Genomic DNA, 15,672 nt, shown 5'->3' with positions numbered 1-15,672 from the left:
AAGGAGCTTGGAAAGAAAAGTGTCTGGACTTCTTTGAGTTTCCTTGAAGACGTTTCACCTCTCATACAAGAAACGTCTTCAGTTCTAAGAGCAATTGATGGAGAGTCCAAGATTTTTAAACCCTATTGGGAGTGTCTCTAAGAGGGTCATGGACCCCTGATTGATCATATGCCTAATCACATGAGCGAAGGTGTGAAAATGGGTGTGGGTCACAATCAGCCAAGGTTTTGGGTGAAACCTAGCCCCACCCTATCATGTTATTTACTTAGGTCAAATGGCCCAGGATGTGAGTGGGCGTTAAGGCGTCTGGCGAGGGATCTCAAATCTGGATTATAAATGGCAGACAGTTGGTGTCGTAAGCCACCCCCTCTGTTCAAAGATGGTCGCTCACAATGGCCATTCACATCTGTGTTCTCTGTCCAAAATGTGAACATCGGCATCTTGACAGGGCAAGACTTAGACTAAGTCTTAGAAAACCACTTCTAACGAAAAGCAACAAGCAGAAGAGATTTGTGTGGGCTGGAAAACACAAGGAATGGACATTAGACCAGTGGAAATCTGTGCTTTGGTCTGATGAGTCCAAATTTGATATCTTTGGTTCCACCCGCCATGTCTTTGTGCAACGCAGAAAAGGTGAACAGTTGGTCTCTACGTGCATGGTTCCCACCGTGAAGCATGGAGGAGGAGGTGTGGGGGTGCTTTGTTGGTGGCACTGTTGGGGATTTATTCAAAACTGAAGGCACACTGAATCATTATGGGTACCACAGCATCCTGCAGCGGTATGCTACCCCATCCATTTTGTGTTTAGTTGGAACATCATTTATTTTTCAACAGGACAATGGCCCCAAACACAAATCCAGGCTCTGTAAGGGCTATTTGACCAAGAATGAGAGTGATGGAGTGCTGTGCCAGATTGCCTGGCCTCCTCAGTCACCTGATCTAAACCCAATCGAGATGGTTTGGGATGAGAAGAACCGCAGAGTGAAGGCAAAAGGGCCAACAGGTGCTCAGCATCTCTGGGAACTCCTTCAAGACTGTTGGAAAACCATTTCAGGTGACGACCTCATGAGGCTCATCGAGAGAATGGCAAAGCAGTAATCAAAGCAAAGGGTGGCTATTTTGAAGAATCTAAAATATAAAACATGTTTTGAGTTATTTGACACTTTTTTGTTTACTGTATAATTCTAAATATGTTCATTCATAGTTTTGATGCCTTCAATAAGAATCTGCAATGTAAATAGTCATGAAAATAAAGAAAAATCATTTAATGAGAAGATGTGTCCAAGCTTTTGAGTGGTAGTGTATATAAATTATTAAAATATATATTTAATTCATAAAATGTGAAAATGTGAATATCAATCGGTGCAAGCCTCTTGGTGATCCACGAGGGGGCAGCAGCACTTTCGCGCTGCAACAAATGAAGCAGTAGAAGAAGAATTTGGCCAGGCTACCGTTCCCGTTGTTTATATTGCAAAATGTGAAACTGAAGTTGTGTGGGCTGGAGGTGGAGACGAACTGAAAAGGTTTCAGGAATGTAAGCTGCTGCGCTGTAGTCCGCCAGGAAATGGACGAGATAAGGTGAGCAGCTTCATTCGTACATTTAACTGTAAAAGTTACTTTTTCTTTCTCTCTCTGTTAGTCACCGAGCTTTCGCGTCGTGATAAAATGAAAAAATCAGGCAGCTGGTACATGTACACCTTATTATGTCGTTATAACCGGACACACCCATTAAAATCAATAAACGGGTTATTTATTGTTATTTATAACTGTGAGCCTTCATCTGACAAGCTTTATATGGAGTCTGAGCTAATGTAGAGGCTTTATGGTTCAACAAGTCTTCTGTATGTGGAGGACTGAACCTGGCACGGACGACTGTAACCTCTGTAGAAATATGAATGAAGTCATATTTATGCAAGCCAAATAAAACAAAGATAAACGACCAGAGGAACAAAACAGGAAAGACACATTAGTGCTTAAAACGTATTTTGCATTCAGTCTTTTTAGTTGCCCCAACTAAGGATGGGCTTCCTGTGTGTGGCACGATTCAGGTAAATTACTAGTTTTGCAATCCTCAACTTTAGAAATTATTGGTAAGTCACGAGGTTATGATCAACTGTCTGCAGGATGGTTTTTCTAGATTTGGCAGTTTCCCAACCAGTGGAGTAATTTCACATGGCTGGGAAATATCTGTCTTTGTATTAACTGTTTAAGCACCTATATAAGCAGTAACAATAAGGACTTCTGCATTTTTATTTGTATATTTTTAATTGGGACAGTGTAAGTACATCTACTTAAATATAAAATATTTCTTCGGCACCTTTCAAGATAAAACCAAATGCAAATCTAAACATTTTTTCGCTGCATTTTGAAAGCGACCCTCGAGTTTACAGATCTGAAGCTCAAAGGGAGAGACTTCCAGAGTCTGGGGGCCACTGCTGCAAAAGCTCTGCCTTGTATAGTTTTCAGCCTGGTATGATGCCCAACCAGTTGGCCCTGATGACATGACCTCAAGGCTCTGCTGGGGATGCATGAATGTAAACTGAAATGTAAAAGGAGAAAAGTTAGACAGACGTATTAAAGAGAAACAAGATAAAACCACCTCAGTGCTGGCAATTCCGGTTATCGATTGGCCATCTTTTTAACTGATATTTAAAAATATTGTATGTATTCTGTGTAGTTTGGTTTCTATTTACCCTAATAGTATGGTAATGACTAAAAGGTGGAGGATCCAAATTATGTGAAAATTTATAAATAAGACAAATATTCATGTGTTAAACAAGATTTTCAAAGCTAAGTAAGCTGTGCTTCTGTAAAATTAAACAGTAGTGATAACAATAATGCCATTTTATTAAATATCTTCTGTTATATAAAGACTGTAATAGTTTTAAAGTATTAAAGCCAGACTGTGACCGTGTAGTAATACAATAATTAATATAAATTAAGAAATCACGGAAGTTTGGTAGAACATTTCAGTTTCATTATTACTGTATGCATATATAACAACATCATGAACAAAGAGTATTAGCTCCAGAACAAGCCAACCAATATCACGACAAAGCATGTTATAGACACGCCGGTCCACTGTGTCCATTTCAAATTTTCTTCTTCAAAATGTGAAAAGCACATGCATGCACAAGTTGCAGTACCCACATTTAAAGCCAAGAAGTTACTAAGCAAGGAAGGTATGTGTAAGTGTACTTCATACCAGGGTCCTTAATTGCCAGAAACTATTAGGCTAGGCTGTTAAGTAACTATTAATACTGGGCTATTAAGAAACTATTAAGATAGGCAGATAATATGTACATGTAAATGTGTTAGTGATGTCTGCTTTAGCGCTTTCCCGTCATTATTTTCATGTTGGCTTGCAATAAAATGTCTCCCTGTGCTGGTACGATAACTCAGTGCAACTTACTGCAGCTTCTGCATCTGTGTCCATTTCTCGTTTGGAGAGGCAAAGCTTGAAATAGACACGGTAGACCAGCATATCTAATACACATTTTCACGTGCTACTAGTTTGCAACAAGCAGATTGAAAATCACTAATATACCAAAAAGAAAAAAAGAGGATCTAGAAATGAGCCTTGAGGAACACCTACAGGTAAACAAAGAGCTTAATTGTTGATTATGTAGTCTAGTCTTCTCATATGAGAAGTTTTTCATATTTTTAACCAGCGACTGTTGCTCCACACAGTTTACAATGTGTCATATTTTTCTTGAGATCAAATGCTAAATGTGTCAATATGTCTACTCTTCTATTCCTCGCAAACAGTGACATTTTGTTGTGTTTTCATGTGAAACAGTGAGCATGGGAGCTAACGGTGCTGTTTTCCAGGGGCAGATCGAATGTGCATGTCTGACCTTATTACACACAGAGATTAAATCTGATTGGAGAACTTTCATACTCATCCCACTTTTCTAACAACTTAATTAGTTCTGACTGGATCTCGTCTCTCCAGAATATTTTCATCTCATTTTTATTCATTGATGAAAGTGTCAATACATTTCATCATAGTTTTTGTCCTCGTGCATTAGTTTCTATTTAGTTATCGTCTTGTTTTCGTCTCCAAGAAAAAAGACTGTTTATGAAAACTATAATGACAGTTATTGGTCAATGGAATTATCACTGCAGTTCAGAAGACATGATTCAATCCAACAAAGGACATCAGAGGGAAAAAAAGAAATGATTAACACTATAAAATGCTTTGCAAAGACTGAAAACACAAGCTCCCTTTGTGTCATTAGGCTCTTAACTTTTCTATGTAAAAACAAAAAGCCCAAATTTGCTGTATGACTGGAGTGACTGGTTCAAAAACCAAGCTGCACTGGGTGCAAAGCTGAAGAAGTGCGGTTCAAAGAAGTGACAAACTGATAAGCTACCAGTTTTTCAGCCACATTAGAGAGAACAGGCAGAACGCCTACAATTGTCAAGAACTCAATGTTCGTCAAATTTGTGTATCAGTGTAAGAACAGCTGATTTTCAGATACTTTGGATTCTCTGCACATAGATCATAATTTACCAGTGAGCACACCTTAGGAGGACACCGCATGTAACGTGGGGTGTGTTTGTCATCTCCTAGGGTCCATTTTTATAGACCTCAGCATTTGCTGAAGTAAGGTGCCGCAAACATATTTATTTTATGATCCGGTTATAAGATGCTTGCAAAAATGTGGCCTCTGATAAGAAAACCTTTGATATTTCATAGGAGGAAATGCACAAGTAGACACAGCTTTCACTGTGACACCGAGCAATCATTAATGTTGTTATCGAAACCAGTGACACATTCAAATGTTTGCTGTCATAAATATCTGTTATGTTTGTCTTCCTCTGTGTGATGTTTTCTGTATTTGAATGTGCAGCATGTAACAGCCAGAAGGATCCCGGCTTATTTAGAGTTTCTCTTTTTATCAGTGAGCAGTGTTTTTTTTTTTAAGTTTAAGTTTAGTGACCAGAATGAATATGATCTTCTGCAGTTATGTAAAATTTGTTTACTTTTTCAGTCCTCTGTTGGGCAACCAGCCGCAACATGGCTCGGACCTTCCATCTCCGAACCTGAGGCCGAGACACCAGGAACTGATCCCGACACCATGTGGCCCGGTGAGATACTGACGCTGCCGTGCCGGGAAGTGAAGCGCATGTTTTCATTCCTGTCGTGCTTTGATTGTGATTTTTTTTTTGTTGTGGCTATCACAGGTTGTTTCAAAATTCTTTGTCCTTTCCATCCGATTGCAGATAAAGCGCTGGTCGGAGCTGCCGTGCCTGCTGCAGGTCTATTTCTGCTTCGCCATACTGTCTCTGCTGGCGCTGCTCGGCCTCACCGTGTCCAGCCTCTACAAGCAGCACACGGACACGGACGTGTCCGATGAGGACAACTTCACTGTGTCGCTGATCCAGCTAGTTGGAATAGGTGAGTTTGTTGAGGGCAAGAAAAAAAGGACATTTGCAGCGTTCATCACCACCCCCACCGCCTCCTTTTAAAAAGCAGAAGTTCTTCTGTTGCAATCATATGATGAAACCTTCAGTGGAAGGAGCCGGTTCCAGTGGCTTATGTGTTCAGTGAGGATTTATGTCAACCGAACTAGCTTTATTTCCTCATAGCTCAGGTTTACAGCTCGCTGAAGCATTTCCCATAAAAATGACTTGAGCTGCACTCTCTACCTGCCCTGTAGAGATTTGAGGAAATGGTGACTTTTGCTTAACCTCCTAGGACCTTTCGTCCACGTATGTGGACATCACATTTTGGGTTATTTAGACCACAATACTCAATTTTGCTCTACAAGGGCCTGATATCCACTTACGAGGACGTTATACTGCTACTGTTCTATCGAAATTTTAAACGAATATCCTCATATGCGGCTCTCATTTTTCTTAGAAACAAAAATCAGGTTAAAAAACATCAGGTAATTCTTTGTTTTTACATTCATCAGGTCCTAATCAGCCCAAATATCAAAGAGAAATTAAAAATGCATGCCATGGAAGAGTTTGGGTCTTAGGAGGTTAAAGCCGCTTTCGAAGCGTCATTTCCAACAAACACTGGGATGCTGTGTAAAACCGAAATAAAAGCAAAATGCAATGATTAGCAAATAAATTGTGGAGCTTAGTGTAGAGCAAATGTTACCTCTGAGGAGATGTTTGATGAACAGAGTAGCAAAGTAACTGATTTTTTTTCATGATCATTAACATTTTTTACACAGAGGGCTTCATTAAAAGCTTTGTATTGTATACTTATATCCTTAAGCTATATGATTGAGAAACGGTGTGCACACATAGTACAGATACTTCATCTTTATTCAAAGTGCTTGTCTTGCATGTGAGCTCTGCCTGTTGTCTGCCCCCTGCAGTGTTCTGCATCTACTACATCATCCGCGGCGTGCTGCAGGAGAACCGACAGGAGCTGGTGGCGTTCGTGCTCAGCGTGCTGGTGGTGATGATTCGATCTGTGGTCAACTTCTCCGTGCTGGGGACGAAAGGCCAACAGGAGCTGCTGGTGAGGAGTTTGGAGGGAGTCGTGAATATTTCTTTTTTTTTTTTTTGTCTGTCCCATTTGGTTCTTTAGCCGTCAGAATTGTTGTCTGAAGACCAACAAGGATACCAAATGGATTTATTTTGCCAAATGGATCATCATGGCATTGCCGTATTGGTCCATTTGATCAAACTTTGTTGTTATTATTTATTTTATTTTCAGTTATTACAGATGGGACAGACATGACTGGGGGATAGGAAAGAGAGGAAGGAAAAGAAAAACAGAAGGGAAGAGAGACAGTGAGAAAGGGCACTTACAAAGACAAAGAGAAAAAAAAAATCTCCTGGATCACCTGTTGAGAGAAAAAGAAGAGAAAACAAGCAAAAAAAAAAAAAAACAACATACTAAACACAACACCATCACGTTAATCTAGCTAAGTGTGAAAAAACAGTAAATACTAAATATTGAATGTTGTTGTGCAGCACGCAGGACAGACAGCGCACAATGTGCTTTGAAGTAGCAGCTAAGAAAGGTGTAGTTTATGTCTACGAACAGTGAACACCCGTGTGCACACCTGTGTGGATCAGCACGCTTGTATACAAAAGGTTTCTCCATGTAACGGTCTGCTAGAGGGTGTGGAGGGCCATAGCCCCGTCCCCCAGGGCATGAAGCAGGCATGGAGGAGATCCAGGCTCCAGACATCCAGAGGCCCCAGAGTGCGAGAGCCCAAGGTGGACCACCGGAGGGGCATCCGTGCCACCCTCCTGGGAAGGGCTGAGGCGATCCCCAGACGAGGGGTCACCCAGTAGCCACGGAGCAGAAGCCAGAGGGGGCTGCACTGGCGTGCCCGCCGGCTCTGCCGGCAGCCAGCTGTGCCAGAGTGAACTGAGTCGCAGGCCCCGAGGCCGGAGGCCCGAGGGCCCCCTTTGCCCTGGAAGAGGCCTGACCGAGCGACAGGCACCAGGCCCCGCTAAGTAGCCACCGGGAGTGAGCTGGTGCATACCTGAGCGCCCAGCCCCGGACACCAAGAACCACCAATGCACCGACCCCTGAGGGCATCAGTCACCGGCAGGTCGTGAATATTTCTCGTGCAAAAAGCAAATAGAACTTTGACTGATTTGGATTTGCAGAACAAAACCAGAAAAGATACTAATGTTAATATGAGCAATATGAGACAATGTAAAAAAAACATGGTAAAACATCATTAGCACGACAGAAGTATATTAAACTTCAAGATATTCCATAAGTCCTGCGTGACTGACCGATGGCTGCAAAAATGAGACAGTTGTTGTAGTTTTTGCTCTGTACACCACCACAGTGGATTTTAAATCACACAGTCAACATGCCTGTGATTGAAGTGCAGACTTCATTCAGCTTTCTTTTCACAAAATATTTCATTAACTGTAAGAAATTACAGCCAGTTTTATACAGTTTTCTATTTTAAGAGGCCCAGCAGTGATTGGACAAACAAACATAATTTGAGATATGTGTGTTTTATGTCTTTTGACTTCCTGAAGTCTAGAACCCACGAGCATCACCAAATGCTGCGTTTCCTCTATTGAGATGCTCTTCCCAGTCTTCACTGCAGCTCCCTCTCATTGCTAGTTGCTGTGAGTCTCTTTGCCTTCAGTTTTGTTTTCAGTAACCGAAAACGTGCTCGGAGAGAGCTGTTCCAGCCGAGCACGCTGGGTAGAGATCAGGTGACTGACTTGTTCATTCAATAATGTCTCGTTTCTTTTCCTTGAGAAACTCTTGGGTTGATTTTGCAGTTTGCTTCGGCTCACTGTCTGATCGGTTTTGCAGCATTTGGTTGACTCTGAGCAGAGAGCACAGCCCTGTACACTTCTCCATTAATCGTACTCCTTCTGTCAATAAACAGAAATACATGCCCACACTATGTTTGACAGATAATGTGGTACGCTTCAGATCATAAGTGGTTTCTCTCCTTCTCCACACTTTTCTCTTCCCATCATATTTTCATCTGTCCAAAGTGTCTTTTAGATGTTTTCTGGCAACGTCTAATCTCACTTTCTTGTTCTTGAGTGTAAGCAGTGGTTTGCACCTTTCACAGTGATATCTTCTTGAGCGTGTTCTTGGCTTGCTTTGAGGTTATGAAGTTATTTTTAAACTCTAAGGAAAAATTTGCGATCATCCACTCTAGTTGTCTTCGGTGGTTGCTGAGCTGGCCAGTGCATTCTCTACTTTTTCAGACTTAGCCCGATTGTTGATTAGGACACACCAAACGTTTTTGCTGTCTTTCTGAAAGCTTCCTTTGATTTTTCAGCCTAATGATGGCCTTCTTCTGCTCCTATCAACTAGGCCTGTGCGATATGATGAAATATATTGGATGGCAATATGGAAACATCTGTCGCTTCAAATTATACGTTATCGTTTGTTTTGTGGTGTTGCAAAATACACTGTTTACGGCAATATTTTTTCATCGGGGCACAGAGAATACCAGTATAGCCAGTAAAAATGAGGCAGAACACCGTTAGCTCCAAACAGAAGGACCAGTCAAAACAAATCGAGGACCTTATTCCTAAAGGAGGGGCTACCTCTGTAGCATGGACATGGTTTGGTTATGAAAGTCTGACACGGATCAGAAAACTGTACTATGCAAATTATGCCGCAAACCAGTCCAGAGCACAGACTCAAACACGACAAACCTCGTCTACTAGCTACGCAAGAATCACGTGAAAGAGTATGGAGAGAGTTTATGGATGAGAACCAAAAAATAGCCGTCAGCTGCTATAAATAAACCTTAGACTCAAACGTTAGAACAGACTTTTCCCCGCAGCAGTTTCATGCATCAGTCAAAACACTCGACTCCAGGTACACAACGCCCAGCTGAAAACACTTCACACAAGTGGGGTTGCCAGAGATTCACAGAATTTACAGAAAAGCCCTATTTTGTGATATATATTGTTCTCGGGATGAGAAATGTCTTTTATCGGGATATGAGATTTTGGTCATATCAACATGTCTTCAGGCCTCATATTGAGAGATTTCCACAGGGAAATTTACCAAACACAAGTTAAACACTTGGAATGAGCTCCAGAGCTTTTATCTGCTCAGTTTAATTTTCCAGGTACTTTTGACTCCTTCAATTAAAGCTGAAAGTCTGCACTTCAAACATGCTTAATAGGTTGATTTAAAATCCACTGCCATGGTGTACTAAAGAAAAAGGAAATCAAATTTGTGCCGTCATCCAAAATCCTTCTGGACCCGACTGTGTATGCGTCAGCTCTGAATAGTGTCATCTTTGCCTTCCTGCTGCTGCTGTTAAGACACGAAAGGAAACAAAATAAACAAAGAAAGGAAAACCCAAAGGAAACGTGTCAGCAGGCATCGTGAACGATTACTTCACGTTTAGATGATTCTCAGTTCCACCACTTGATGTCACTGTGACTGTATGTGTCAGCCACGTCTGGGTATGAGCATAGATCTGTGCGTGCACGTGCGCATGTGTGTAGTTTTAGTGAATGTTGAGACTACATGTTGATGGTTATAGCTGTGTGTTGGTGTTTGCTGAACATACATAAAAGCTAAGGTGGTAAACCTGTTACAGCTCCACCAGTGTTCTGTTTAAAAGCATGCAAAGCCCCAACAAGAGCAGTTCATATCACGGACAGTCTACTGTACATGCAGCTGAGTGTTGAGTTACTGAATAATGCCACATTTCTGCAAACTGAACCATCCTTTTTACTGGCGGGTGACTGATATGAATGATAGGAGAATAATTTGATGTAATAACTGCAGAGCCTTTAATTTTTCACCGTGCACAAACCTGAAGCACAAACTGAGTGAACGGCGGCGATCTGTTTGTGTGGCAGGTGCGTTTTGTGTGCATCGTCACCCTGGGCGTCGTGCATATCTTTTGCACCACGCTGCTCATCCGGAGACCGAACATGATGGCGTTCCGCGTGGGCGGAGCCTTGGAGTGCCTTCAAGAGCAGTATTTCCTGCTAAACCTGTGTTTCTCCATGGTGACCTTTGACCTGCAGGCTCAGGTACGCGCACGTTCCCCTTTTGTTTTTTACAGTAGAAATTTTTGGCATTTCACACGTGCAGCATGTCGCCCTGCACGTGCTGCACGTCATATGCTTTTTTTCCTAGGTGTTCAGCGTCCTACAGTGAGGCGAGTTTGTTTTTAACAGAGCTGATGAGCGGCTTCGTGATGTTGTGCTGTTGGTGTGACCTTTTCAGTTGTGCCTGTGTGCCCTGATCTTAACAACGAGCCTGGCGGCGGCTGGTGCCAACAACATAATCGTGGGTGTCGGAGTGTTCTGGGCCATCCTGACTACAGTTGTGGGCGCTGTTGCGGTGAGACCTTTTATACATCCTCTGGTCACACCAGAGAGTCACAAGCGACAATAAACCAAAAAAGAAAAGAAACATAGATGCACTTTAAACAGTCACAAGCTCAAGAGCAGCCAATTGTAACCACTTGTTTTTGTTTTTTAGGTTTTAAAGGAAAAGAAAGTTTTGGTTTGGATCTTTATGGTGCAGAACATTCCTCAGGTGGCATTCTTTGTGTATCTGATGTACACGGTAGGCTGAGATTTCCCTCATTTATTCAGATATTTTATTTAACTACACATTTTGTTGTTCCGTTTGTGTGAGTGTGCTTTATGAAGTGAGTCTTCCTAATAATAATCCTGCATAAATGGCTTAGGAATGACTGTCCCAAAGTACGTCACACAACTTTATTTCACGGCTTCAACTTTCTTTCGTCTAGATACTTTACATGTTACTTGTTACATGTTATATGACCGAACGGTGCCTTTGTTGGGGGCTGTCTTTCTATTGAGGATACACATTTTATCATATCTGTGAGAATTTATAATAGAAATTATGCCAGTGTGACTCAGTGATGAGCTTTTTGGGACAATGTGGAAAATGTTAATAAAAACCAAATCCAATGACTTGCAAATCTCATGAACTTTATTTACAATATAACAGGAAAGTTTGGACCTGGGCAACAAAAGTCTGTAAAAGTAAGTGGCACTAAAAAGAAACAGCTGGAGGAACATTTTGAAACTAATTAGGTTAATTTTCAACAGGTCAGTAACTTGATTGGGTATAAAAAGAACATCTTAGAGAGGCAGCGTTTCTCAGGAGTAAAGATGTGCAAAAAAATTGTATCTACAAGTTCTTAAACAATTTCAGAATAATTTTCTGCTATGTAAAATTGTAAAAACTTGGAACTTCTCACATGTACGGAACATAAAATCATCAAAATATTGGAGAAATCTCTGTGCTCAAGGGACAAGGACTAAATCTTCGTTCATCAGGCAGCACTGCATTAGAAACAGGCGCGATGCTAGCATGGAAATCACTGCAGGGGCTCAGGAGCAATTACAGAAATCTGTGAACACATCCACAAATATGAACTTGATCCAGAAGAGCCACTATCTTCCCCTTACAAGAGCCACTATCTTCTCCTCGCCAAAGCTCATTTAAAATGGACTTATGCTCCCATCAAGGCAAGAGCTTTTTCAGGGAAGGCCTTGGATATTTCAGCATAGTAGAAGAGTCTGGGTGCGGTAGTGACTTCCCTGCAGTCCAGGTTGTTCCCCAGTTTGGTACACAATGAAATAAAAAATGCAACAAAGAAGATCCACAACTGTGGAGCAGCTAGGATCCTATATCAGACAGAAACGGGACCACATTCCTTTCCCAAAAGTCCAGCAGCTGATCTCCTCTGTTCCCGGACAAAATATCAGGTGTTGTTAAAAGAAGAGGATGCTGCAGTGTAAAACATGGCTCTGTCCCAGCGATTTTAAGACGTGTCGCTGCTGTCAAATTCAAAATGATTTTCCTGTGTGGGACATTTTCTCAGTTCAAACATCAAATATGATTTTTCTATTATGGGATTATGAGATTTGCAAATCACTGGATTTTTTTAAATTTACATTTTACACACTATCCAAAATTTGTTGGCGCTGGGGTGTAAAAGTCCTCGTAGTTTCATAGACTGTATATATCAGATGGCAGAGCCACTGATGTCACCCGTTAGTTTGTTGGCTACCTTTTTGAAGCCTCAAGGTTCAAATATGGATATGACAGTGATTGGATGAGAGTAGATGTAAAGCTTGGGTAGCGGAGTGCACTGTATTATTAAATGGGATGCTAACATGGCTAGCATAACAGGTGACATCTTATACAGTCTTTCTGTCACTACGAAATGTGAAAAGTCACTCAAAGCAGATAATTCCTTTCACAGTGAGTCCTGCACAGCAACACAGTGGAAACAGCCATAGACCGTATAAACCTTTTTTATTCCAAGACTTCATATCCGTTTATTTGTGCTGTGAAGTTGGGCATTTGTTCATCAGGGAGTGACTTAGGTGCAGTAATAAATGCAGTTAGCGTAGCACTTGAATAGTTACTTTCCAGGGTTTTTTAGTATTGCCAGTAAACCCCCCAAAAATCACTTTCTGACACGATTGCTGCTCAACCAGATCCGCTTCATTAAAGCACATCCTCACATCACAGGTGCCAGCGCCTCTGTGATGTGAGGATGACGCCGCATGTTGGCGTTCCTTTCTTTGGCTGAGCCGTGCGCTCAGATACAGGCGCCTGCAGGAAAACAATGATTTTGCTTTAATCGCAGGTGGCAGAGAAATGGTTCCAGGACACTACGTACACGGTGGAGGCAGCTGCTATAACCGGGGCTTTGATTTCACTGGTGATCAAAGTGGTTTTATTCTGGGGCCTCATCAGACTGGTACACAGCTTTGGACAAGGCCTGAGAGAGAGAAGTGAGTTCACTGCTTCAGTCCCTTAAGAGATACTTTGAGCACAACACTAAACACACACTGCATCTGGAGAACACCGAGTTAGCAGTTTCTGTTTGTTCCTAAATATCCTGAATTTGTTTGTTCGAGATGTTGATTGTAAGAAAACCAGAGTTTTCCTGAATCTGCCAAACTTAAGCATCAGAATACTGAAACCTTTTTTTTTTATTGCTCTTCACAGTGTTTGCACATAACAGGTGATGAAACATCAGGACCAAGGAAACAGCTGCACGCTGTGGGCTTAAAGCACCGTGCTGCTGACCTCGAAGCTCACATTTGTATTCAGCATCAAGTCTGCCAAAATCATCACTCAGCATTGTTTTATTTTTCCATGTTCTGTATACTGTAAGAATGTTAATGTGTTTCTGGCTTCAACCGTGTCCCTGTTTACAGAATTTAAATGAATTCTCAGGCTTTGTTTGCATCTGATATGATCGGTCTGTACCTGAATACGTGCATGCATCATGATGTGCGATGCGGCTCTCTGTATTTAAAGTCCTCACTATCCAGGTTGTGCCAACGCTTCTATATTAGTGCATTATGCGTATTAGCTAAGCACGGCTCACTGAGTCTATGGGCTCCATTGTTTTTACCACTGCTGAGCGTACGCTCTGCCGCTCTCTGTGGCACGACTAAAATATTTCCTTTGAATGTCGTCACGCAGATAGATCGGTCTGGCTGATGCGATCGTATCCTGCCAACACCTGCTTTCCCTCATGGAGATGGTTTATCTGGGTATGCGACGCATGTTTATGCCACGTGCAAATCGAGTCTCGGAGTGCATTTAAATACCACTAAACGGAAATATTTCCCTTTGAATGTCGTCACGCCGGTAGATTGTTCTGGTATCCTGTCAACATGCGTTTGTAAACTAGCTTTATATAATCGTTTTCACACCAATATGCATTTTAACACCTAAATCGAGTTTTGTAGCGTTGCCAACATCCTCCACTTTTTTAAAAATGTGATTTCTTCTTGTAAATTGTATTCACAGTTATATTGACTGATTTAAGTTTGCTTTTTAAAATTAGAAATGTGTAAATTAACTCGTGCAGTCGACCACGACTAGCCGTGTTTTTATTGACATATATTTTTTAAACTGTCTGCTGCACTTTAATGCACTCCTGTTTTTTTTTCATTCAAAGTTCTTAATAAAGTATTTTAACAAAAACTTTTACTTTTTGATTTACTGATCTTTTTGGCATCAGCTCTGTGCAAGTCTCGATCCACTCCTCATATTTTGCTTTCAGTGAGCCAGACGTTGTTGTACTTCGCCTCCAAAGGGAGGGAGTGTGTAATCGGTTCTGTTTGTCTGTCTGTTCGTTAGCAGTGTGTCGCCCAGTTTTCAATATATCATTTTCAAATTTTGTGTGATGGTAGATACCAATAACAGCTCGAGCTGATTTAATTTAGGTGAAAATCAGGTCAAGTTCAAGGTCAGACCAAAAGTGAAAATCACTAATGATTTTCTGAGTGGATTGTTTTCAAACTTCACAACAATATACCAGGCCTTGTATTTGACCTTGACCTTAATTGTCACTGCCCAAGAAACCATGCATCATATGAAAGGGCATAGAGAGAAGTACAACAACATTTGACGTCACAATAACAGGCTGACGTCAACGTAACTTTTTAAAGTGGTCTTTTCAGTCACCTTTTACACGAGGATTTTCAGAGGAATGTTTTTGTGTATGTTAAGCCACTTAAAACTGAATAATCATGAATCATTCAAGCATAAAAAACACACCTTATCAAAGGACGAACCGGTGTTGTGTCTGCACATAACAGGCAACTGGGCAAAGAAGCTATTTTAAATGGTTTCTTTAGGCTCTTTGTTGCTGGAAGCATGTCACTAAACACGAGACAGGCATTAAAAAATATTTCTGAAATAAAAAAGGTGATTTACAGAGAGCTATCGGGTGAAAACTTATATCTTGGCGTGATGTGAAGTGTGTCATTAAACATTTTGAGGAAACTGGACAGGACGAAGGACAAAAAAGTGGCAGGACTAAAAAAAATACTGATCTACAGCAGGTGAATATTATCTGAAAGTTACGTCCTTAAGAAAGAGGGGGGAAAGTCAGCAAAGACCTGACACGGGACCAGCTGATCCATCTACTTCTCACTGAAGCCTGATTAACTGCACTTCACTCCATGGTGTTGGGGATCTCGAGTACCATCAGATTTTGGTCCACTGTACAAAACCATCTGGAAAATTAATTGGCAAAAGCTTAATGATTCCAAACACACTCCCAATACAGTAAAAGCAAACCAGAATAGACAACACAGATTCCTATCAATCATGGATTGGCCTCCCCAGAGTCCAGATATCAACATTATTGGGATCATCTTCACAGACAAGAGAACAAAAGAGCTTTGAAAGTCCTTCAAGAAGCCTGGAGAACTATTCCT

At 41.3% G+C, this 15,672-nt stretch overlaps 1 protein-coding gene across 1 annotated transcript; it reads left to right on the top strand.

Annotated features, from left to right (window-relative positions):
* Positions 1–1,449: 1,449 nt before the first annotated feature.
* On the top strand, positions 1,450–14,416 carry LOC134618594 (uncharacterized). Its single transcript, XM_063464061.1, has 9 exons — positions 1,450–1,578; positions 4,998–5,094; positions 5,230–5,404; positions 6,339–6,484; positions 10,294–10,470; positions 10,667–10,783; positions 10,925–11,011; positions 13,077–13,224; positions 13,442–14,416. Exons 1-9 carry the CDS (start codon positions 1,565–1,567, stop codon positions 13,459–13,461), a joined length of 981 nt encoding a protein of 326 aa, XP_063320131.1. The 5' UTR covers positions 1,450–1,564; the 3' UTR covers positions 13,462–14,416.
* The last annotated feature ends 1,256 nt before the right edge of the window (positions 14,417–15,672 follow it).

The sequence above is a fragment of the Pelmatolapia mariae genome, linkage group LG20 (genome assembly GCF_036321145.2).
Source record: "Pelmatolapia mariae isolate MD_Pm_ZW linkage group LG20, Pm_UMD_F_2, whole genome shotgun sequence".
NCBI lineage: Eukaryota > Metazoa > Chordata > Actinopteri > Cichliformes > Cichlidae > Pelmatolapia > Pelmatolapia mariae.
The sequence above is the reverse complement of the archived record's forward strand: the minus strand, read 5'-3'. Positions and strand labels throughout refer to the sequence as shown.